General features: G+C 45.2%; 1 protein-coding gene across 5 annotated transcripts in view; it reads right to left on the reverse strand.

The window, feature by feature from the left end:
* LOC125914896 (protein HIRA) overlaps positions 1-25,696 on the reverse strand; it is a 100,911-nt gene that overhangs the window by 62,673 nt on the left and 12,542 nt on the right. For 3 of the 5 annotated variants that reach the window (XM_049620560.1, XM_049620558.1, XM_049620561.1), the window contains exons 1-7: positions 16,779-25,186; positions 14,924-15,034; positions 13,594-13,684; positions 12,175-12,269; positions 4,441-4,536; positions 3,113-3,273; positions 1,129-1,296 (exon numbers count right to left, since the gene is read on the reverse strand). In XM_049620560.1, coding sequence (XP_049476517.1) covers positions 1,129-1,296; positions 3,113-3,273; positions 4,441-4,536; positions 12,175-12,269; positions 13,594-13,684; positions 14,924-15,034; positions 16,779-16,896 — 840 coding nt within the window. In that variant the 5' untranslated portion in view covers positions 16,897-25,186. Of the gene's footprint in view, positions 1-1,128; positions 1,297-3,112; positions 3,274-4,440; positions 4,537-12,174; positions 12,270-13,593; positions 13,685-14,714; positions 15,035-16,778; positions 25,187-25,696 lie in introns of those variants that run through there. The other 2 variants (XM_049620559.1, XM_049620562.1) reach the window with 2 other exon arrangements.

The following is a 25,696-nucleotide window of genomic DNA, read 5'->3' on the forward strand; positions in this document are numbered from 1 at the left end:
ACCTGGGTGCTGCTTTTGGCAAGGCTGGAAGCACACAGAGAGCTCCCTGCCACATTCCTGAATTGAAAGGGTGGGAACTCTAGAGTCAGAGCTGGAATCCCCACGCCAGGACAAATGAGGAGGAAAGGTGGCTCCGGGGAGCCTGATGTCAGCTGGCCTGGCCCAGAGGGGTTCTAATCCCAGAGGCTAGGCAAGAATAGCCAGGTGCACAGAGACCAGAAACATAGAACATGGAGGTGTGCATCCTGGGCTTGAGTCTTGGCTACCCTGGGTTGGCTGAGAGGCCTCAACACCATGATCTCACAAAACTACTCTTAAACAGTGCCTGTGAGGACCACTTGACAGAGTCATGTGGAAGCACCGTGCTAACCCGAAGCAGTGATTTTTCAAACATTTTAGTAACAAGGGCCTGGCTTTGAACAAAGTCCTACATGGGCTCTAATACAAAAAAAAATTAAAGAAGTAATATTTTATTTGTATAAAAGTTATAAATATTTTAAACTACAATATATAGTATTTATCATGAATTTAAACAATGGTAAGGATGAGCCCATTTTAAGGAATACAAAAAAACTGAGATCAGAGTCCTGGATGATCCTTCACTTTTACCAACCTTTAGCCCACCAACTTATTTTCTTTGTTTTGGTTGCCCAGTGCTGAGAAAATCCTCGTTAATAGTAGCCCGCATCTGCTGGCTCCCATGTCGACTGGGCGGGGCAACTCCAGACTCAGGTGATCCACAGCACAGCCTCATAGCTATGACTGTCCAGTGCTGGGGTGCAGGAACATGTGCTCAACAGGCACACGGACTGCACCTGTGCTCCCGAGTCTGGCTCGTGGGGCACTTGTCAGGACCAGTATGCTTGAGCACCGTGACCTGACCCAAATGTGTAAAAAGGCGAGTGTGGAGCTACAGTGTTCCCAATCACAGATTGATTTTGGTGATACTCATTAAAACATGTGAATATATATTGTTTTGTAAAATCACTTCAAAAACTGTGAAACGTAAGTATTTAAAATGAAACAAGGATGTGGCATGTGCTGACTCTCAGAGCCCACCACCACAGTCCCACATTTGACCCAGCCTTGAGGCAAGGCACCTCCCAGGCTGAGGCTAAGCACACTCACAACAACAGTCACAGCTTTCCGGTGCCCGACAAAGTCCATGTTGGTCTTCCAGCCCTCCCGTTCAATGATCTGGGCAGTGGGGCCAGAGTTGTTCATGGCGTGGGCAGACACCAGGTAGTGCCCGTCAGGTGACCAGCTGAGCCGCAACACATGGGTTGTCCCTCCACACTGAAAGAAACATCTGCAATTGGAAGGAGCTCAAAGCCAATTGTGTGACCAACACTGTGGCCTCAAGAATAGAGGTGAATTCTGATTTATAAATGTATGATAGCAGAGCATGTACCCAAGTTTCTGGCTACATGAATAGCTGTAACTCCAGTCTCTCCAGATGATGTAACAAAAAAGGTGCTGTTAGATGAGACTGGGAGCTGCAGCATCCTACACTCCCCTATGGGAGCTGAACACCACACAGTGGCATAGGCCTCAGGGGATCTGCAGGACAGCCACCTCTTTTAACTCTCAATTCTGCATGGGTCAAATCTATCTGGTCACCGACCTCTTTCTTCTGCCCAGCATGTTAACCCTACCACATGAGGTCTGCAGAACATTCACTTCCGTGGAAGAAGAGTCCTATGGACCCTCAGGAGCCAGTCTCTGTGAGGCAGCCAGTAACCATGAGCCACTATGTGCTCTCTTGAGCCTGCCTCCTCAACTGAAGCCTGGTGGTGTTACTAGCAAAGGGGAAGAGCTTCATAAAGTCCATATAAACTATAAAACACATAGCAGAAAGGCACGGTTTACCTGACCTGGTCTAGGGCTGAAACAAGACATCTTTCCACATTATTACTGCAAAGTAAGATGATATGGGCCATAAAACCAGCCCCCTAAAGCTCAAGGTTGGCTTAGGGCAGTTTTAAAGACTTAAGAGTCAAGATCTTGGCCTCATAGCCCCAGAAGAGGGCAGGACAAGGTGGGGCCTGAATGCAGTGACACATCTGCCTCAACTTCCAGCTGGGTCACAGACCCAGGCAGGACAGGCTGACCCCTGAGGCTGAGGAGTCCTGTCTGCTCCCACTGGGACTCCAAACACCCCTGCCCACCTTCCATAACTGCCCACAGGAGCCTCGCTAGTGGGACCCCACTACTAGTCACTGGAACCCTGAGGAGGAGCCCCAGAAGGCATGAAGGCCCATGTCCCCTGTTCCAGACTATAGCCAAGAAGGGCAAGATTAAGTAGGGTGAATAACAGTGCTAATGTGGTGCTGTTGGTTTGGGGAAAACGGAATACATGATTTCTACCTTCCTTCTACAGCCAGCCCTGAACCGTGGGGGAACGTCTATTCCTCCTGCAAAACTTTGCTCACAGCCCTCACTCTGAGAAGCCTTCCCTGATGCGATCACTCCTCCTGGGCTATTTCTGCACATTCTGAACAACTCCACCACCATGCTCACAACTGATGTGAAAGTCTATCTTTCCCACGAGGCTCTAAGCTTCAAGGGAAAGACTCCATCTTAGTCCACTTTCATTTCATTTACCTAATACTGCCCTTCTCACAGTAGGCACTTAAGATCTGATTCCATATGAAATGAGAACCCAAATAAAGGAAGAGACAGTAAAATACTTTACAAGGCACTGCAGTTCAACCTCTAGACATTGTGCACACTGTACTCATAACGCTAGCCTAGAAAGATGTTGGATGGCCTGCAGAGTGCAAGTCAGTGAGCAAAGCCACAGCACAGTTAGGAAAAATAAAAGAGAGGGTCTCCTCCACCTGTGTGGCACAATGGTGAGGGAGCATTGCTAAGGGGTTTTCTTCAGCTTTTTCTCACTTCAAAGTTGGACATTTAATACCATCTGAGAAATGAAAGATTTTCATCATCTGACTCTTTGGGGCAGAGGGCCTGCCCCAGAGAACCCTGACCAGTCTGCTCAGGCCCTGGAACTCCGCATTCACCCATGAGGTCTGGACCCCAGCCAGTTTCTCCTCTGTGCACTGAGGCCAGTGGGGGCTGATGGACCAAGCTCCCTGGGCTGGATCCTTACCTCATCAAAAGGTTTGGTGATGCTGGTCTCCAACTGCCAGTCCAGCGTTCTCCACACCTTCAGGCTGCGGTCGTCAGCTTGAGAGGCAATGTATTTACCAACAGGGTCCCAGGTCAACCCCTTTACCAAGCCAGAATGGCCTCTCAGAGTAGCGAGAATTTCTGTGGAGAAAAAGAAGAGATTGGAAAGGTATTAGCTAGGGGAAAATGATGAGTCTGTCTAAACATGAGCTGCAATCCATGGGCTATGGAATGGTTAGCCAAGAGAAGGGATCTCAGGAGTCTACCTTCGTCAGCTCCCACCCCTGGGCACAAGCAGAAGAGCACCCTAATCTGATCTCTATCAAGGCAAAGCAACTTGAAGGAAGGACTGCACCCAGGAGGCAGGCACGATGCATGAGCCCCCTAAAGGGCAGGCAAGGAGGGACACAGGCTTGGGCCAGAGGCAAATTCTGCCTCTTGGACTTGTCTGCAGTTGGTAGCTCTGCCAGTGGTTTCCCTTTCTGAACAGAAGGTCATGCCCACCTGGGCTCTGACATCAGCATTTCTGATGTGAACCTCCCTGGCAGCTCCCCCCATAAGGAGCTGGCCTGACAGCTCAGGGGAAAGGGCACTGTGCTAAAAGTCCTTTGTAAGTCATCACTGAAACAAAGGTGTGTGGGATGGCACGTCCTAGGGATCTATAATCTAAATACTACTCCAGCACTCCATGACCAGGATGAAAATGGACCTACACATCTTGGTAGCTTATAAAGAGAGAAAATGACTTGGATCAAGGTCACGGGGGATGCTTCTTAGCCCATGAAGAAAACATATTCCAGATACTAGCAGAAAGAGGATATGTATCTTACCAGTTATAATCTGCAGTGATATGCCAGGTTATGCCATCTGTTGTGACTTTAAACACATTAATAAGAAAAATAATCTTTTGCAAAACTGGATTTGTTAGCCTGTATGTGCTCAAGGCTTCAGAGAGTAGATGGCAACTGAGCGAAGGCTGGACCCCAGTGGCGGGAAGCCATACCCTCAAGGGCATATGTGTATGTGGGGGTGCCAGGTGCCCAAGTACATGCGATGCCATCCTATCAGCCTCATGATCTGCAGCACATCCATGCTAGCACTCATTTACAATTTTCTTTAACATAAACCTCTTTTAAAACCTTAAACAAATGTCAATGATGCAGAACAAAAGAACGGAGTCTCTGACAAGACAATGTGAATCCTCATCCACTATGAGACACTTGTTGCCACCAGCCTAAGGAGACCAAGAGCCCACGCTGCTCCAGATGAGCGGCCCATTTCTGCCACCACCCAGTCAGAGGCCCAGACCTGGGAACTTCACAGCGTTCCAGATGACGACAGTGTTATCCACGCTGCACGAGGCCAGCCAGGCATCATGGGGAGACCACGCTACATCCATTACATCTGGAAGACAGAGGGCTGGTAGTGAGTCTCTTACCTGGTGCACAGACTTGACTAGGGGGGCACTCAGCAACGCCTGTCTGCCAAGTGGGCCAGTACCCCTAGCATTCCATGTCTGAGGAAACTTGAGATCATAACTAGACTATTTCTTAAAAACCAATCTGCAAAACTTCCCCACTAATGTTTTTGAATTGGTCATGACATTTGAAGCATTCAAGTGACCTCAATCACCCCTTTGACAGATGAGGCAACTGAGGATCATAGCTGAGAGGTTGGGGCTACGTAGAAGAACCCTGGCTCTGACACCTGCTGGGTCTGTGGCCTCAGGCTCACTAAGCTTGCTTCTCTGATCCCAATTGGGCCTGAGAGCCCTTTGGGCACTACAGGTACAGCACCTGGCAGAATGTCTGGCACACAGCACTCAATAGGTACCAAATGAGTGGGACCATCTTCAGGCCCTTCGCACGAACCAGACCTCATCTCCAAGATCCTGCCAGAGCATCCCTCCCCTACAGAGCCCCCAAACACAATTATTCATATTCACTTCTTTTGTAACTCAGTTTTCTCATGTGTAAAATGCAGATTAAAAAACAAAAAACAAAAAACAAAGCTCAGAGGGTTATTACAAGGATTAAATGTGAAAAAGTGCTGTAGCACGGTGCCAGGCACACACCAAGGCATTGATATAGATCAGCTGTGACAGTGACAATGACCAGGCCCATCTCACCATCCAGGTGTGACTTTTTTCTAACCTCTGTGCCTGGTGCAGTGCTAGGTATGAGAATGGCTGGTGAGAGATGAAGAAACAGAAATACGGCATCAAGTTAACAGCTTTCTAGTCCTCTCCTCACAGGACTTTTTAAAATGTGTAAGCAAAATATTCAAAAGTTCTATTTTGTTTTTTTCTATTTTTAAAAAAAATCTTCAGGGACAGCTTAATGCATTTTTTCCCACATGGTATTGTACTTGGTATTTCACACAGCATACACACTAGTGTGCTGCACTTAGTATTCTTTTTAATTAAAAAAAATGTTTATTTTGAGAGAGGAAGAGAGAGTGTGCATGAGAGAGGGGGAGGGGAGGGGAGAGGGAGGGAAGGAAGGAGGGAGGGAGGGAGGGAGGGAGGGAGGGAGGGAGGGAGAGAGAGAGAGAGAGAGAGAGAGAGAGAATCCCAACCAAGCTCCACGCTGTCACAGCAGAGCCTGATGAGGGGCTCAATCTCCTGAACTGTGAGATCATGACCTGAGCCGAAATCAAGAGTCAGATGTTTAACTGACTGAGCCACCCAGCCACCCCACGCATTTAGTATTCTAATAGCCTATGTGATCCTGAGGGCTTCTCCTGTTTTGCTCTGCATTCTTTGTCTTTTTTTTATTTATTTAAAAAAAATTTTTTTTTAACGTTTATTTATTTTTGAGACAGAGAGAGACAGAGCATGAACAGGGGAGGGTCAGAGAGAGAGAGGGAGACACAGAATCTGAAACAGGCTCCAGGCTCTGAGCTGTCAGCACAGAGCCCGACGCGGGGCTTGAACTCACGGACCGTGAGATCGTGACCTGAGCTGAAGTCAGACGCTTAACCGACTGAGCCACCCAGGCGCCCCTGCATCCTGTCTTTGAGAGCATTCACTACCATAAATAGACCTAATTTAACAATGAACTATAACTGGCTTCCAGGTTTTCATGCTAATGAACACACAGCCATATGCCACTCTCTACACTCTGGTTTATTTCTTGTGACTGATGTGGCAAAGTGGGACTCTGGGTAGAAGGCCTAAAGGTTTTCCTAAGTCTAGACTCTCTTAACCCTGTAGACTGCATTCCAGAGACCTCTAGAACTTTACACTTTTATAAGCAGGATGTCCATTTCAAATTCTCTTATTAGCTTGAGGGTTATGATTTTTCCCTTCTAACTTATGAAGTACATTTTTATATTTTAACTTCACTTTGATTAGTAATGAAAGTGAAGATTTTTCACATGTTTGTCTAACAAAGTTGTCTTCTTAGACTATTTTCTTCCTTTCTTGTCTGTTGGGAGGTTTTTTGTGCAGCAGGTCTGACAAGCACAAATGTAGTGCCTATAAAAATGAGGAATAAGAACCTCCTCTAGGAGCTTCCAGGCCAGGAGGGGCAAATGTGTAAACATCAGAATTTCACTGCGGTACCTAAGTCTTAGAGCAGAGAAGTAGTCAGCTGAGAATTCCAGAAAGGAGATTTCATTTTCTTAGCAATTTTCATAGACTATTGATAATACAGGCATTAGCTGCAAATTCTATCAGTTTTAACTTCCTAACACCGCAGGCAATTTATGACGTAAAGTCTGTTATTCTCCTTAGTGATGTCTTTTATTGCCTGTTAACCTTCAAAAATATTCTCTCTGCTAGAGGTTTGATAAATATTCAATTCTTCTGCAACAATTCAATTATTTTCTTCTGCTTTAATTATTTAGAATGTTTCTCTCTTTAATATCTGGAATTTATTTCAGTGCATGCTGTACTTAGTGAAGCTCTATATTACTCTCCCCTCATCCACAAACTGTATAATGGTTATTCTATCACTTGTGATAGAATCTCCATAATTGATAACTGATGCCTCCTTCACAATACATCAAGTTGTTAGGTACATGTACCTGATTTCAATGTTGGTTAAGTTTTGGTCCCAAACCCATGACATTTTAAATCACTGAAGCTTTGAATGTTTTCTTCCACAACCTTCCTTATAATTCCGAATGCCCTTCGGAGTCACTGCTAAGTTATGCTGTAAATCCACATAAGTGACATAATTTTCTCCCTAAACCCCTGTTTTGGAGTTTCAGTCTTCAGACTATACCACTCCCTCTCCTTCCCATTGCACATCTACATATATCTGACACCCTCCTGCACTTAAAGAGTTAAATTTCTGGTCACATGTCACTCCAGAAACTCTCATCATCATCCTTGCTGATTCTAGGAGGATAATCTTTTGTTTTGTTTTGACACAAGGCTCTTGGATCCTTAAACTTCACAGCCTCCTCCAGTGACCTTGGCTTCTACTACCTCAGGCACTCATTCCCAGTCATGCCCAGAGACCCTCCCTGACAGATCACTGCAACTCTTCCCTGGTCTCATTCCAACCCTCCCACACTCCTACCATCAACCCAGTGCTTCCAGCTCCCTCTCAACTCCAACAGGGCTTGCAGGTGCTATGGGCCTTCTGCTGTCTCCCTATTCGGATTAGAGTCCACCATAACCCTCTGCTCTTCTCCCGTGTTTTCACATGTGCCTGACAAAACCCAGCCTGGTTCAATCTAGCTATTTCCTCCCCTCCCCATCCCAGTCTTTCTTGAGCATCCTCCAATGAGTCTTCCACCCAACAACACCAAAACGAACAGCAGTAGCCAAGGCCATGGGCAGCCTCCATGCCATCAAGTCCAATGGTCAATATCCTCACCCTTACCTGACCCCCAGGCAACATGTGATGCACTGCTTAATCACTTTTCCTTCAAATGCTCTCTCCGCTGTCTTAAACTGGCCTCTTCTCCGACTCAGCCTGTTTCACTTGTTCCTCATCACCCCAAAGCCCAACCTCTACCCTTGGCCTCCAGTCCCACCTATGCTTCTCCCCTGTACTCAACTTTCACATATCAAAATGCCTATGCAGCAGGACACTTACACCCCTGCTAGACAATGCAAACCAAACATGCCCCAAAGCATTTCTAAACATTTCCCCCAGCAAACATTTCTGTCCCACCTACACACTTTCTCCATCAGGTGATGGCATATGCATCCTTACCACCCTCCAGGCCACAGTCAAGGAAGCCGTCCTGATTCCTTTGCTTATCTCACATACCCTACATCCCATCCACCAGGAACTCTGCCTCTGACTACCGCTCCTTGTGACTTCCACTGCTACAACCCAGGTCCACTGTCTCTCACCAAGATTATGTGAGCAGCCTCATCAGTGGTCTCTCTAGTGCCGTCCATAGTCCATGCAGCTGCCACAGGCCTTGCTTCTCTGCTCAAAGCCCTACTGAGCCTTCCCATCTCACTCAGAGAAGAGCCCCTCCTAATGGCCTAGAAGGCCTGTCCCTGCTTCCCTCCCCTGTTCACTCCTTGTGTCCTAGTTCTCTGAATACACCAAGCACACATCCACACTCCAAGGCTGTTGCCCTGGCTATTCCTTTAGCTTGGTAAGTTCTTTGGATGTGCACACAGTTGTCCCTTAACCTCTACCTGGTCTTCCCTTGCATGTCACCTTCTCAGTGAGGCCTCCTCGAGAACCTCGTCTTATTTTGTTCCCCAGCACTTAACTTCTAGTTTCTGACATGACTAGTTTATTGTCTGTCTCTTTTAAAAGAACGTAAACTCTCTGAGGGTTGAACAGTACTCAGAACATACTGGGTGCTCAATAAATATTTGTTAAAAGAATTTAGGAAAAAATTGTGTCTTTATTTTATTCAGTTTTTCCATTTATCAAGTGGTCATTTTATCTCTCTCAAAAAAGGTTTGTAGTTTAAGTCTTACAGACCTCATATATTTCTTGGTAAGATTATTCCTGGGTATTTACAACTTTTGTTCCTGCTGTATAAGAGTTCTCTTTTTATGATTAGATATTCTAATTTGCTATTACTAATGAAAGATGAATAATTAAAAATTTTCTTGGGGAGCCTGGATGGCTCAGTTGGTTAATGTCTGTCTTCGGCTCAGGTCATGATCTCAGGGTTTGTGAGTTCGAGTCCCGTGTCGGGCTCTGTGCTGACAGCTCAGAGCCTGGAGCCTGCTTCGGATTCTGTGTCTCCCTCTTTCTCTGACCCTCCCCTGCTCGTGCTCTGTCTCTCAAAAATAAATAAGCGTTAAAAAAAAATTAAAAAAAATTTTTTTCTTATAGAAGACCAATCCAATGACTCGTTTTTATTAGTCCTAAGTACTTTTCAATTTTTTTTAAGTTCTAACAACTGTGAGTTATAATATTTGCCATTGGTTTGAAAAAGACATAGGACACTTTCAGGTTAAGGAAATAACTTCCTATGGCCATTTTAAAAACATTTTTTAGAAATTGATGCTGAATTATCTGATATTCCTTTCAGAATACCTCCTAAGATGACTGTCTTTTTAAAAGCAGGCTCTATGCTCAATGTGAGGCTTGAACTCATAACCTTGAGATTAAGAGTCGCATGCTCTACTGACTGAGCCAGCCAGGTTCCCCAACTATCTTTTCTTATTTAACCTCCTAGTATGTTGTTAAGAGTAATAGATTACCTTTACACAAAATTCTTCCAAAGTTACCAAATTCACCTGCATTATGTTTCTTATTTTTCTATCTTTTTTCATATTCATCTATGCTTTGTGTGTGTGTGTGTGTGTGTGTGTGTGTGTGTTCTTTTAAGTTTTGGAAACCCAGAGTTATAGCTTCCTTTGAAGAATAAATATTTCTACATTTTGGAATAATTTTTCTTAAAAGCTTGAAACAATGCATCAACAAGTCAACAAATAATTTAGTATTAGGAGTCATTTCTGATGACTCCAACTTCTTCATTGGTTAACTACTTTAAGAAGTTTTCCTTAACCTTATGGTATCAATTCTGAAAACTTGCATTTTCTAGATTATATTTTTTTGGAATTTTATTTTTTTAGTTCAAAAAACATTATGCTATACTCTGATGATTTTTTTCCCTCTAGGTTAAATGTTTTTCTAGACCCTTTACTTCTAATTTCATCTAGGTCTTTTCTCCCTATCCCCCTATTAAGTATGCCAAGTGTATGTTTTTCACGCTTTGCTTTTTTAAAAAAAAAAAAAAAATTTTTTTAATGTTTATTTATTTTTGAGACAGAGAGAGACAGAGCATGAACAGGGGAGGGGCAGAGAGAGAGGGAGACACAGAATCTGAAACAGGCTCCAGGCTCTGAGCTGTCAGCACAGAGCCCGACGCGGGGCTCGAACTCACGGACCGCAAGATCGTGACCTGAGCTGAAGTCGGCCGCTTAACCGACTGAGCCACCCAGGCGCCCCTTTCACACTTTGCTTTTAAAACCCAGTGTTTTCTATTTATTTCTGCTTTCCCACTGATTTTTCTTCTTCCAACAGTTCTGCCCACTGCTGCTATCAGGACCACTGAATAAGCAGTGGGTAACCCTGCTGAAAGTGGGCAACCCTACTTGCCTGGTAAAGAAGAGCCCTGGAGAGAAGTTGAGGTTATGGCTCAGCTCAAGTCTCAGGTTAGGAAACCCATCAAAGGTCTCATTGAGGCCTTACCCCACACTTGAACACCTGCATGGACACTTTCTCCAAGTTCCAGAGGAGCCCAACTAGATAGACCTTGCTGTGAGCAACTGTGAATAAGTGAGGTTAAGTTACACGTTTTTATGGCTATCAACAATTACACAATGCTACTCTGTCAGTTTTCAAAAATGCAGAATTAATCTATGGTCACCTAGAGGCAAGTCTGTTCACCTTTAACATGTCTGTAGAGTATTTGCAGAGCATATCCTGTCAGCAGATTATAGGTGATGCCTTCCAAACCTCTCACTCTTGTCCCATCTTCTCCCAGGGCTCCAGGCTCAATTCCAATGGGTCTTGTGACATTATTCCCGATCCCCGCTCCCCAAACTCAGCATATGCCACACTGAACTGGTGTCCATCCCTGTAAGCCCACTATCATTATGGCCTGAGAGAGGACACCACTGGTAATGTAGGCACCAGCTAGGAATCTCCTTCGTCCCTCACTTGCTTTGTCCTAAGAATTTCCCAAGTCATTCTCCCTCTCTATCCCAATTATCCCAGGCCTGGTTCAGGCCCTTGCAGTTTTCATCTGAACCACTAAAACAGGTTCTTCTCTAACCTGTCAGAATGATCCCCCTCTTATACCTCAAAGCTTTTAATGTCTCCTGTCTCTTCCACGATAAAGGCCACCTTCATTAACGGGGAGCAAGAACCATCTGTGTCCTGGTCCTTGATACTCAGCCAGCCCCACTCTGTGCTGCTCCCTTGCCTTGTATGTAAAGATCTAGCAGTGGTGAAATGCTGCCAACCCACCATGCACGTCAGGCCTTTCTGGCTTCTGCTGTCACCCTGACTAGGAAAACACTTCAGGCCATTCTTGGGCAAGACCACAGGCTTCTATTTTGAGGTATAGTCCCTCTAGTATCCCTGGCATCTGAGTGTACAGCACATGGCTTATGACAGCTATTGATTGCCCTTCTTTCTCTTCAGTCCAAATCTGTCCCTTTCCATTCCAAATCTATTAAACATTTTGCGAAATTACTCAAGGTCAAGTGAAAAACTTTTCCTTGAGCCCCTTTTTATGTGTGCTCGTTTCTGTGGAATAAATAAAGTGTGCTTACAGACTTAGTGATCCACTGATGAAGGTAGTGATTCAGTTCACCAGGAAAAACAGCAGAACGTGGGGATTCTACATTGAAGATATAAACATATACCCCATGAGGGCAGGAGTGGGGGCGCTGAATGCAGCTGGAGGCAGGCAGTGGGGATGGTAACTGCACAGACCTTGAGGGACAGGCTGGGTGTGACCGATGGTGATGGGGAGGGATGGCCCAGACGCAAGGCTGCTTTAAGAACCAAAACAGTCCACGGGGGCTGTGGAGGTGCTGCTGCTGATTTCAGACAGCTGCCAGGGCCACCCACCCCAACAGGCAGCCCCACTCACCGCCTGAGTGACTCCGGAGGATAGAGACACATCGCCATTGCTCCACGTTGGCAAGCTTACCACTGGAGCCGAACACAGTGCTGGGGCCGATGTACCTGTGTGAAAGAGGAGTCAGGAAGGCACTCCAGGCATGCTCTAGGCACTGCACAGAGATGCTCACTGCAGCACAGCTTATCATGGCAGACAGAACAAAGCAAAACCAGACAATGGCTGGAAAGCATTGAATTGGTGAACAACGGAGGCTGATTAGGTAAGTTATGTTCCATGCACTTTATCAAATACCAAATAGCCATCACAAATCTTGTGGTAAAAGACTATCCACTGCATGGTGAAATGTTCACCATATATAATTAAGTGAAAGAAGCAGGCCACAGGACATCTTATACAGCTAGATATCAGTATGTAAAGAAAAAGAATACATGTAACATGGGTATCATCTATGCGTGGAAAATGGTTAAGACACACAAAAAATACCAAAATATTAACTTTGGCTTTCTTCGGGTGGTGGGATGGTGATTTCTTTTATATATTTTTTTCAGATTTCCAAATTATATACTAAATATGTTATTTATGTTGACTAAAGCAGCAAAACCGACAGTCTTTTTAAAGCCCTCTTGGAAAGCACTCATAGCTCCTGCCATGTGAGCAGTTGGGTGGGTCCCCATGAAGGTGGTGTTAACACCACTGATGCACAGAGCCTCTGTTAACATCCTTTGCTCCCACAGAACTCTTATAGACCCACAGAAAAACTTCACCGAGTGGACCAAAGGAGACAGCATGTCTTTGCTCTCATGGCCATGTCCATGGGGCCACTTTGGCTAGGCAGTGGGCTAGGGTCTGGTTCCCTAGTCTGACTAGCCCCCAGAGTTACCTGGGGAGCTGGTTATGAAACAGAGTCCCAGGACCCACCCTGAGAGACTCAGTCTAGGTTTAAAGAAAATGTTTTCTAGGTGATGGTTAGTTCATTGTGGGTACAGAGAAGGACTTTGAAGGGGTACTCCTTACTATCCCAGGGTGAGGCTGACAGAGAATGAGGTGAATGGCAAAGAGGGTGGGCTCTGGGTCCCCTCCCCCAAATTCCATCAGAGCACCTTGATGTTTACCTATGTTGTATGTTGGAAAATTTCATTTGGAAAACAAAACAAACAAAACCACCAACATCAGCAATGGACAGAATGAGCTTTTCAGGTAGATACTCTGCAGCCCTGTAAGGGGGTGATTGAGCAGGTCTCCAGGCAGGTAGGTGGCCTCCTGACACCCTGGTCAGGCCCCAGCTACTCCTGGCCTACGTGTCTTCCTGCTACTCAGGAAGTTGGAGCTCTATGGACTTCAGTGCCAGAGTGGGAAAAGGTGACTGTGATTAAGACCAGCCAAGAAGCTTCTAAAAATAAAATGTGAAGAAAGGAAAATGATGCTTACGTAGCCCGTTTCCACACCATAATCAGTTTGTCATCTCCCCCAGAAGCTAAATACATCCCACTGTTTGACCACCGCACACAGTTCACACATGCTGGGAAGAAAAAAAAATAGGGTGATGAAAATCCAATAGTCACGCCCATTTGCTTTATGCAGAGTCTGGCAAGATGCAAAGAGTTTATAAAACCTACTCTGTCTCAACTATTCAAGGCATCCACTGTGGGTAAGCCTCAGAAGAACAATCCAGTTCAAATACTATTCTACTTGTGTTGTAATAACAAATGACCAGGACAGAGTTTGGAGGGCAACACTCTGCACAACCTGAGAAGTGTTAGTGCTGGATCAAATAGTCAATAGGAGAAGGTAATTTTCCATGAAAATTGATAACTAAATCTCATTATTTCAAAAGGGCTGTCTCATGATGAGATATGTTTCTTAGCAGGGAGAATTCTTAAAATGAGGGCAAGTACTAAAAAGGCTGAGATGCCCTTCCCAAAACTTTCAGAGGAGCAGCCTGTTAGAGCATAAATCTCTGACTTCATCCCATCTGTAGCCCTTTTAAATTTGGATTTTCCAAACTTGTCAGCACTGCAGGTTGACTGGTTCTGCACTTATAAATTAAGACCAGCAGAAATGCCTCCTTGGCTCCTGATGGGTCAGAGCAACTCACAGCTGGGCCTTTGGGAGCCCTGCAATACAAGGGACACTATCCAAGTTGTAGCCCACAAACGGCTTGCCTGTGACTTGTACTCCACGTCGGAGGGCACTGAGAGACAGATGGGAGAGCAAGAACACACAGAGTCAAGGAAGGGAGGACATAACTGTTAATGGAGCATCTCCAGGGAGGCAACTAGGTTGGAAACCAGAGCCAGATACAGTCACCCTGTTGCTCAGAGGCAGGAAACTAAGGCGCTAAATGTAGGAAAGGAAACCACAACACTGTCTGACCAACAAAAGGGTCCTGGCAGAGGGCCTCAGAGTGACACAGTGGCAATCTTGAGACATTTTGGTGAGTTGTCTTTAATACACCCTTCCCCAGAACCCTACTGCTTCCAGGTCACTGGCCCCAAAGCCCCATGGTATCAGGCAGTAACGACTCATGAGCAGGAAATCACCAGAGGTACCTGCAGACTGTCCAAAGATGGTTCTGTGGGCGGGCCGAGTCTTCTGCCGAATAACTCACCCAGGTGTGCAGCCAACATCTGTGCCTTCAGACAGCAGGCCGAGGGGAGTTACCGCCGCACGGGGCCTTATCTTTCTAATTACAAACACATGTGCTAACCTTGGGCACTCTGCCAACACGCAAAGCCTGCAAAGGGCCACTCTGTAATACCTAAGTGATTGTCCATCTGGCAAAGCATCTTGGGAATATTTTCATCCTTCTCGTCATCCTCCTGGAGGACTGGAGACATATTCCAGATCACAACCTTCCCAGAATCCTGTCCTGGAATGAAGGAGCAAAAATAATTTCAATGTGCAATAAGCAGAAATTTGATATTAACTCTGAGACACAGTCCTCATTTAGCTTTCATAAACCATAATGGACTAGATCAGAGGAGACTAAATTTGCATTATTAATATACGGAAAAGATGAAGAAACAAGTGTTTATGGGGATCAAAACCGATGTGGATTTAGTAGTAGGCTGAGGCCAACCTGACTTTGAAAAGAACTCTGCACTAAAAAACAGGAGGGCACTGAGGTCTGGTCTGGCCTCTAACACAGATCTCTCCAGACTCCCAGAAGGTCCTCATCCAGGCCCAAGACCCAGATTCCTCATCTGTAAGATGAAGAGCTGGAAAAGTTGATGTCCCAGCACCCTTTCAGGACCCAAGGATAGCAGCACATCCCTGTCGATACTTTGGTCCCTTTCCAGATGCTGCCTGGGTCCATGGCTGAATGAAATGTGCCCTGAACATAGGAAAAAAGGTTCATTACCTTATCTGCCCTTTGCTTTCACCTGCAGATGGGAGATCAACTGAAAGAGGGCATTTACTGTTCTGATGTTATAAGGCGATACAGTATTCTGCTAAAAAATTTATGTGTGCATCTTGGCAATGATTTTTCTTTCTAAGCTTTCCATTACTGATACCTAACGAAAAGTCCAGCCCCTCATTGAACTAGTTTAGAGTAAAAACCACTAAATGCCTACGAATGGACAGATAAGAATTACCATAAGGCATACCTGAAACTGCCTATTGGCCACTATGTAAAAATATTTCCTAAACAGCTCTTCTTGACCTTACTCTATTGAGAAGGGTGGGAAGGTATGCCTCTTCTTATGGATGAGGAAAAAACCCAGTCCCTCAGCTTAGTCCAGTGGCCGTAGGTGACATGATGGGCACCTTCTGGGTGCAGCCCACAGCATGCAGGAAGGAAATCAAGTCCTCCCTGCATACCCCTGCAGCAGGAAGTCTATAGACAGCCCACTCTGCAGCACCCAGCCTGAGGACCTGGAACTCACAGAAGCACTCTTATCCAGGGAGTCGCTGGCCAGAGAAAGACACTGTTCTGGGGTGGAAGCTACCAGGGACTGGACTCTGGGAATGCTATTTTATGCCACCATATATATATCTTGGTGTAGTGGCCTGATAAATGACTTTCTAAGCAGGGCTATTATTGTGACACCGCAACACTGGATGTAGTACACTGACAATGCTATGGACCGTATTTTCAAATGGCATGGGCATTTTACTTGCCTACAGCATACTTGTTCTCTAACTCAGCCAAATTCCTCTGAACCCAGAAAATGGGCCTAATAACTACACGACTACCTCCATAGTTCAGTCACCTCCTCCTCCTTTTCAGATGAGCAAGTGTTGTCAGAACAAAGATGAGGAACCAACCTTAGTCTCTGGGACTGGGGCTCTATCCACGGGACCACCTGCCACTCTCTGTGTTCAATAAGTTGGGGCTTGGGGATGCAAACTGATTTTAATATTAGCCCAATGAATAGGAATTAAAAAGATACACCCACTACCAAAATATTTATACAGAGCAAGCACACTAGAGCCAAAAAAGAATTTTTATTTAACCTATTCAGATAATAGATTATAATTATACATTTTAAATGGAATCTTATCCATACTGAAAAACAGAAGTGTTCTATTTTCAGCTCAGTGGACAACCAGGAGAAGCAGAGTAAGGTGGCAGGGCTGTGAGTACTCCCTCTGTTACTCTGTGAACGTACCTTGTCCTCCAGTTGCGAACTTGGTCCCGTCAGGGTGAATATCAACTGAAAAAATTGGCTTGCCTAGAAACAAAGAAAAAAACACACACACACAACGTCTACCTTGGCTTGTATTCATTGGACAATATCAACAGAGTCAAAAATTTTGAAATGGTGGTTATCTGAGTAATATCTTTAATCACTGCTCCTAGGAAAAAATAATAGGCTGTTGATAAATTATCTGTAAGAGTGGAGTGATCTAACAGTTTCAGTTAAAGTAAAAACTGCTGGAAGACTCTCCAAGTGACATTAAATAGCTTAGTCTAAAAGTGGCACAAAGCATTCTGTCACTAGAACAACTGAGTCCACAGATCGCCTGGGCACTTGCACAAATGTCCAGCAGACAAGAGCTGGCCACCTTCTGAGGACACACAGTTGTAAAGGCTATGAGCAGGTCACGACAACAGCTGAGTCACAACGGCTATACCTCCAGCCATCTCCCCATCCCATGGATCTGCACTTGGCTGACAGCCTGGACACATAAGCACCCTGGCCTTTCTGCTTCGCTGACAGCTGGGTAGGACCAGTAGCTGACTGCGATCACACGCATCACTTCCCTCATCATGCTTCTGCTTCCAAAAGACCGCCTATACATTTGTGCTGCATCAAAGTCCGTGGAAAGTCAGCATTCTCAGCATCTCCTCTGGCTGAACTTCCTCTACAGGATGAGCCCTCATTCAACCAGATGTTCAGTCTGTCTAGGGGGAAGGACTATAGCTACTAGCTCCTAGAGAGCAGGGTGCAGACCCCACCAGGAGCCCATGAAGCTAGGTAGCTAGCTATAGTTTGGTGGACCAGACTGGCAAAGGCGTCGTGACAGCTTGAAACCCAGCAGACTAGAAGTATTCCTGGGGCCTGGGGCCTGTGGGCATTTGTCTGGGTCCCTCATCTGCTTTCATGGTAAGAGTGGCATGTCAATTGTTGTCGTGTTCGTTACCACATTCTCAGCTTCTAGCATAGGTCTGGTGAGTGGTTGCTCAGTAACATTTGGTTAGTGACAAATTAGATGCATGATGAATACCAGCAATCACTGATATAGTCAAGGTGCTATTGCTGAGGAGTATTTTAGTTGAGGATGCTTTGTCTCTGTTACCCAAGAGGAGTTGGCATGGACACCAGAATGAGGGTTACCAGCTCTAGAATCACATGGTGGCAAGTGCAGGCAGGGAGGGGCAGGGCAGAGGCAGGTGGTGGCTGCCTAAGAGCTCAAAGTCCTGCTAGGGCTAGTGCCTAAGTGTAGAAAATAAAATATTGGTACTCAAAAAGGCAATGGCCAGCATGGGCCCCAAGAAACAGCCAGCTCACCTTACCTTCTTCTGGATAGCCATACCCCTGCAGGCAAATTGAGCCTGAGCTTCCACAAAACAAAGGGAAATGTGCTCTCTTTCTTGTCATGTGGTAGTGGGGAAAACAGCTGTGCAAGGCCAGTATCAAGCAGGTGTGCCAAATGCAAGGGACCCATTTTGTCTCAGAGAACAAGGAGAAACCCTAGGAAGGTTGGAAATCACATTACATGTTATTTCGTCTACTTACTGAAATCCAAGACAACACAGCCTGCTACAAGCCCCTGACATCATACTGGCAGCTCCAGTCTGGTCCCTGAGACCCTCGGTCACCTCCAGGTACATACTCAAGAGTCAGAGCTCTACAGTGAAAGGTGAAACTTAGCCAAGTGGCTACCGATCGCCTTCCTAGAGCACATGCATACTCAAAGCTGTCCCAAACATATAGGAAATTCAGCCCTGGTCTGATCTGAGCTTTTACTCCAAGGGTTCCCAAGACAAGCCCCAACACAGCTCGGTACTCTTATAGCTTTGAAGGAGCCAGAACCAGCAGTGGAGCACACTCGGGGGGCATGAGGAAAGAGAGTTATTGCAAGTTGTTCTTCCATAGTCTAGATGGCAGACCCTAATTAGTCCCACCTTCATCTTCAAAAGAAGAATCCAGAAAACAATATACAGTAGGTAAAAGAAGGCAGGTGCTAAGAACACAGGTGAGAAGGACTGGGAATGCTCAAACTGGTACCCCTGTGCCTGTGCACTCACAACTACACTGGCACACCACACCCTTCCTGGGTCAGGTGGCTGCCAGGTGTGCTAAGCCAGAGAGCCTGAAATGCTGCTGCTGAGAATGTGCCACACTTTTCCACAGGCTGAGGACCTGGGAGGGAAGCAGTAGCAAGAAGGTGGATTTCTTGCCCATATGGGCCATGACAAATGCCTGATAGGGAAGCCTCAAGAAACAAGAAAGGACAGTAGGAGTTCTGGGCCCAGGCTGTGCAGACCACGGCACTTAGTGCTGAGACTAAGTGAGGTTCAGGGTCCTGCCAGACACCAGAGGAAGGCAACTGATTAGTACCACTAAGAGCCTCGTGAAATTCAGAAGAGCAGATGTCTCCCAGTATGGTGAGGGCAGTGGCAAGGAGTGTCAACCCCATTAGCACCACCATCTCTACTCAGGACCTCTCAGGAAGCTGCAATGGGCCAGTCCTTGGAGGTGCCAGCCAGTTACTCCTTCCAGGAGAGGCAGAGTCACACTGGGGTAAGCCCTGTGGACCTCTTCTTCCCAGTCCATGACATGCTCTAATGAGCATCTGATGTGCCACTCAAGCCCTGCAGGCAGCACAGCCCAGGATAAGTTTCACACTGTCCTCTGAAGTAGATAGTTCTGACATCCTCATTTGACAGAGGGGGAAACTGAGGCACACAAGTTAGGAAACTTGCCCAAGGCCACATAAGCTGCTTTTTCCAGAGCCTGAGATTCAAGTATGGAAATGTACTTCTCCTCCAGGGGAGCTAGGAGGGGATACTCCTGGAGATGCTGGAGGGCTAGGATGACACTGCCTGCAGGGAAGTGACTTAAAGCCTACAGATGAAAGGTGAAGTAGAGAGACAGAGCACCAGTGAGAGCTATGCATATGTGCACAACTAGTCCTGATGACCTGGGCTTGGCCTTGGACTTGCTATACTGAGCACTGATCACCCCAGACACCTCAGTCCCACAGGCCGGGGGAGGCAGCTATCTGATTAGGCTCCACTGAACCACATTTCCCCAGGACTCCTGCCCTTGTGTGTTTTCCTCTCCTTGAATTTGGGCTGGTTCTCTGACCTGTTTTAACAGAATGTGACTGAAGTGATGCTGTTCTAGTTCTGAGCTTAAGCCTCAAACAGGTCCAGTTCAACTTTTGACTTCTGGAGAAAGCCAGCTGCCATGTGAGAAGTTAAAGTACCCTGAGACCACCATGTAGAGACCTCCAAGCTGGCCACATAAAAAGGGTCAAAGAACCCAGACAACAGTGAGAATCAAGGCCCTGGCACAGGACCCAGACTGACGTTTTCTGGTCCCAAGCTGCTCTAGCCACCCCAGCAGATTCTATGCAGAACTAAGTTGAGCTGTCCCTGCTGGGCCTGGCCAGGTTTCACAATCACAAATAAATAATAAAACAGCTATTGTTTTAAGCCAGCAGGTTTTGGGGGTAGTTTTTTATACAAGAGACTACTCAAAATGCTAATTCATTCACTTTTCTGCCTAAGGTAACTGGATCTGCATACTTATCATTTTCACCAAAAAAGTTCTAGCTGACTCAGCGACAGTCTTGAGAAGGCCATCAGGGAGGAGTATCCACCTGACTATAGGAGTGCTTTTCAATTCCTTAAGTATATGAGACATTGTATGTCCCCTCAAGAAGTACATCAAAATCACTTAAGTGCAAGCCAAAGACAAGCCTGACTCCCCAAGAACACTCAGAGTAGAGGCTACCTTAGCAGAGGGGCTCTGTTGCACAGGTACTCGTCATAGCACGAGTCTTGACCACTAACCCACTCATAGCATCAATAGGATGTTTTCTCATCCATCCACCTTGGTGGTTGTCTACTATGAGCCTGCTACTGGACTAAGTCGAGGGAAAGTAAAGCTATGAATGGCTCAGCTCTGCACTCAGGAAGCTCCTAGTGATGGATGTCTGCACAGGTGGAAAGCTACCTAAGCTTGGCCTTCCTACAGAAATCACAATTGAAGTGAGTCCCAAAGGTTGAGGAGAAGTCAGCCAGAAGAGGAGGGAAGGGAATGTCAGGCAGAGGGGATATGGCATGAAATGCAGAATAAGCCTGACAAGCTGCTGCAGAGTGTGGGGAGAAAGGAGGCTTGGGAGAGGGGCAGGGCCCAGCAAGGCACCACTGTGGAAAGCAGACCATCTTCTATAGCTATCTCTGAAGCAAAAGAATGCCACGATCAGATTCACATTTCAGCTCCACAAAGCTGTGTGGAATGGGCTTTTGTTAAGACTGGAGGGAACTGTTAAGCTGGAGGGGGCCTTAAGGCTCCAAGGGAAGACAGAACTGAGGGCTGGAAATAGGCCTGGGTTAGAGCAATGAATGCACCTGGGTGGAATTCTCAGCCCTATTGCTCATAAGTTATTTAATCTGAACAATGGGGAAGACACAGTCACCCTTACAAGCACCTTCTGAGAGAGATTAAGAGGCCATGTCACATTGCTTCGAAGACGTCACATTTCACACGTGAACATTTGTGAGATCAAGATGTGCTTTGGTGAAAGGTGTGACTGGGGTAATGGGCACCGTGTTTGCTTTTGTAGAGATGTGCCACAAAGCAGAAGAAATACTGTAGTGCACCTACACAAAGCCACGAGCATAGTGCTGGCTCCCTACCTCCTTTTAGCACTAGATTCTTCAGTCCAAGAAAAACAGTGGTTCACATTCCCTCAGTAGAAACAGACCTCCTTTTTTCTAAAGGGCTCTTTGAGGTACAGCTGAGGAAAAGGATCTATGGCCTGACTAGTTAGAAAACACTGTGGCATAGCACAATGATAAAGATGAATTCCCAACTGCCTCCTGCATTCCATCTTTCTTTGTACTGTGACAGAGACAAAAGAGAAAGTAATCCATTCCCTGGATCCTAGAGCTGCCAAGCAACGTCACATCCTCTGAATGACAACGGCCAGCATCCTCTCCCTGCACACCCACTAAAGTCCGTTCTCCTTGGGGCTCTGCTTCCAGGTCCCCCCTCCTGGACACCTTCTTGCACCCCTCCTCAGACCACACACAATACCCTGTTGTCACTCTCTCCACGGAGCCATGACAGTTGTCCCCTGTCCCCTGCCTGGGGGTTGCTGATCTGATGACTGCAGCACAAATGTTCTGCATATAGCAGGAATAAAGAGTCAATCTCAGAAGCTGGGTTCTGACCAGGTGTGGTAAGGTAGAATCCTCCTCCCTTGCAACAGAGGAAAAGATTCCTGGAGGAGCCCACATGTGGAACTTGAAGTCCAAACAAAGAGCAATGGCCAGAGAGCAGCAGGAAGGGCCCAAATGAGAGTAGCCGGCCCTCTCAGTGGCCTTCAGACCTTTGGTTTGGGCTCCTGTCTCCGAGCCTTTATGCTCTGACAGCTCACGAGGCAGATCCAATGATACATCTGTGATGTGAGCACGCCCTGCTGAAATGGAAGCTTGGGGGAATTTGAGGTTTTTGCCCAATGCACATTGTTCCTGGAATCACTTCTCTCCTGTATAGCCCATTAATACCTGGTTTTAACAAATTTTGGTAAATCTGTAACTAAAAATGAAACATGGGGAAATGTTTGAAACATTTATTAAGTGAAAAAAGTTACAAAACAATATTAAAATATAAGATGGGTGCAAAGGACATGATCTACTATATAGAAAACCTTGAAGATTCCAGAGAATAGATGAATTTAGTAAAACTGAATGACACAAAATCAACAAACTTAGTTGCATTTCTATACATTTAACAGTGAAAAATACAAAACAGAACCAAGAAAGCAATTCCATTTAAAACAGAATAAAAAAATACTTAGAAATCAACATAACCAAGGGGGCCAAAGAGCTGTACAGTGAAAACTAGAAAACAGCGCTGAAAGAAATTAAAGACAGAAATAAATGGAAAGACATATTGTGTTCATGAACTGAAAGACTTAATTCTGTTAAGATGTCAACAATACCCCAAATTCTACAGATTTAATTCAATCCCTAACAGAACTGCAAGGACAGGGGTGTCTGGCTGGCTCAGTTGGTCGAGTGTGCAACTCTTGATCTTGGGGTTATGAGTTTCAGCCCTGCATTTACTTGAAAAAAAAAAAAAAACATGCACACACACACACACACACACAAAACAAAAAATTGCAATGACATTTTTGGAGAAATAGAAAAACCTATCCTATAATTCTTATGGAATGTCATGGGATGCCAAATAGCCAAAAGAAACTTGGAAAAGAACAAAGCTGGAGTCTTAATGCTTCCTGATCTCAAAACTGACTACAAAGCTACAGTAATCAAAACAGTGTGTTACTGGCATGAAGACAGATAAATAGACCAGTGTGGCAGAATAGAGAGCCTAGAAATAAACACTTGCATATGTGGTCAAGTGATTTTCAACAAGGGTGCCAAGACCAGTCAATGGGAAAGGGACAGTTTTATCAACAAATGGTGCTGGAAAAAATGAACATCTGCATGCAAAAGAATGAAGCTGGAACCTTACACCATATACAGAAATTAACTCAAAATGGGTCAAGGACTCAAATATAAAACCTAACACTATAAGACTTTTAGAAGAAAACATGGGGGAAAGCTTCATGACACTAGATATGACAATGTTTTCTTAGACATGATATCAAAGGCACAGGAATTAAGAGGAAAAAAAATAGACAAACTGGACTTCTTGAAAATTAAAACCTTTTTGCCCACCAAAGGATACTATCAACAGAATAAAAAGGCAACCCACAAAATGGGAGAAAATATTTGTAAATCACATAATCTGATGAGGGATTAAATGTCCAGAAATATAGAGAAAGCTCAATGACAGAAAACAGAAAAACCCATTCAAAAATGGGCAAAGGACTTGAACAGATATTTCTCCAAAGATGATGTACAAATGGCCAATAAGCATATAAAAAGATGCTCAACATCATTTGCTACCACAAAAATGCAAATCAAAACCAGAATGAGATTATCACCTTACATCTATTAGGTTGACTACTATTAACAAGAGACAGAGAAAGTAACAAGTGCTGGTGGAGATGTGTAGAAATTGGAATCTTGTGCATTGCTGGTGGGAGTGTAAAATGGGACATCTGCTTTTAAGACAGTATGGACATTCCTTAAAAAATTAAAAATAGGATTACCCATGATCCAGCAATTCTACTTCTGGGTATTTATCCAAAAGAATTGAAAGCACGGTCTTGAGGAGATATTGTACACCCATGTTCATAATAGCAATATTCACAATAGCTAAGAAGTAGAAGCAGTTTAAGTGTCCAGTGATGGGTGAATGGATAAGCAAACTGTGGTGTATATATACAATGGAATATTATTCAGCCTTAAGAGATTCTAACGCATTCTACAAAGTGGATGAACCTTGTAAATATTATGGTAATTAACATAAGCTAGTCACAGAAACACAAATAATGTATGACGCCCCTTATATGAGGTCTCTAAAGCAGTCAAATTTATAAAGACAGAAAGATGGTTGCCAGGAGCTGGGGGACGGAGAATGGGGAGTTGTTGCTTAATGGGTATATAGTTTTAGTTTGGCAAGATGAAAAAGTTCTGGAGCTTGGTTACTCAATACTGTGAACATACATAACAGTACTGAATTACACACTTGAAAGATGGTTAAGATGGTAAATTTGGTTATGTGTATTTTACCACAACTTAAAAAAATGCTAATTAAAACCAAACCAAACCAAATCAATCTATGTATCTATATATCTGTATAACTCTACCCATCTACCTACCTACCTGTCTGTAAGGTACAGGGGCATGGGAGGGTTATAACAAGTATTAATTAGAACTGCTCAGTATTGAGGGAGGGACCAACATGGCAGAGAAGTAGGGAGATCCAAACTTCCCACGTCTCTCAAAGAAGGGTTGAAGCCAAAGGACTTTGAACCCCAAGAGGCTGGGAGGAAAAGAGACTGAGTTGCTACCAGGGATACACCAGGACAACCTGATGGGCCATATGGCTACTCCAAGGAACAAATCAAAGCACACCTGGTGGAGGGTCCAAAACACCACTACAAGTAGGGAAATAAAATAACCAAAGTCACAACAACAGAGAGCAAGTAACACTCTCCAAAAAACACCTTCTGAAGGGCGAGGCCCTGGACAGTGTATGACCCCCCCTTTAATATAGCAGTGCTCGCAGGGGTAGAGCACATAACAAGCTTTTAAAACACGTAAGGGACAGAAAACTAGCCAAAATGACAAAATGGAAGAATTCTCCTCAAAAGAAATTCCAGGAAGAAATGACAGCTAATGAACTGATCAAAACAGATATAAGCAATATAACTGAACAAGAATTTAGAAAAATGGTCATAAGATTAATTGCTGGGCTTGAAAAAAGCATAGAACACAGCAGAGAATCTATTGCTGCAGAGATCAAGGAACTAAAAAATGGTAATGATGAAATAAAAAATGCTATAAATGAGGTGCAAAATAAAATGGAGGCGGCCACAGCATGGACTGAAGAGGCAGAGGGGAGAATAAGTGAATTAGAAGATAAAATTATGGAAAAAGAGGAAGCCGAAAAAAAAAGAGACAGGGACGCCTGGGTGGCTCAGTCGGCTGGGCAACCAACTTCACTCAGGCCATGATCTCACAGATCGTGAGCTCGAGCCCCGCAATGGGCTCTGCGCTGACAGCTCAGAGCATGGAGCCTGCTTCAGATTCTGTGTCTCCCTCTCTCTCTGCCCCTCCCCCACTCACATTCTCTCTCTCTCTCTCTCTCTCTCCTTCAAGAGTAAATAAACATTTAAAAAAAAAAAAGAGAGGGGTGCCTGGGTGGCTCAGTCGGTTGGGTGACCGACTTCGGCTCAGGTCATGATCAAACGGTTCATGAGTTCGAGC

This window comes from Panthera uncia (genome assembly GCF_023721935.1).
Source record: "Panthera uncia isolate 11264 chromosome D3 unlocalized genomic scaffold, Puncia_PCG_1.0 HiC_scaffold_8, whole genome shotgun sequence".
NCBI lineage: Eukaryota > Metazoa > Chordata > Mammalia > Carnivora > Felidae > Panthera > Panthera uncia.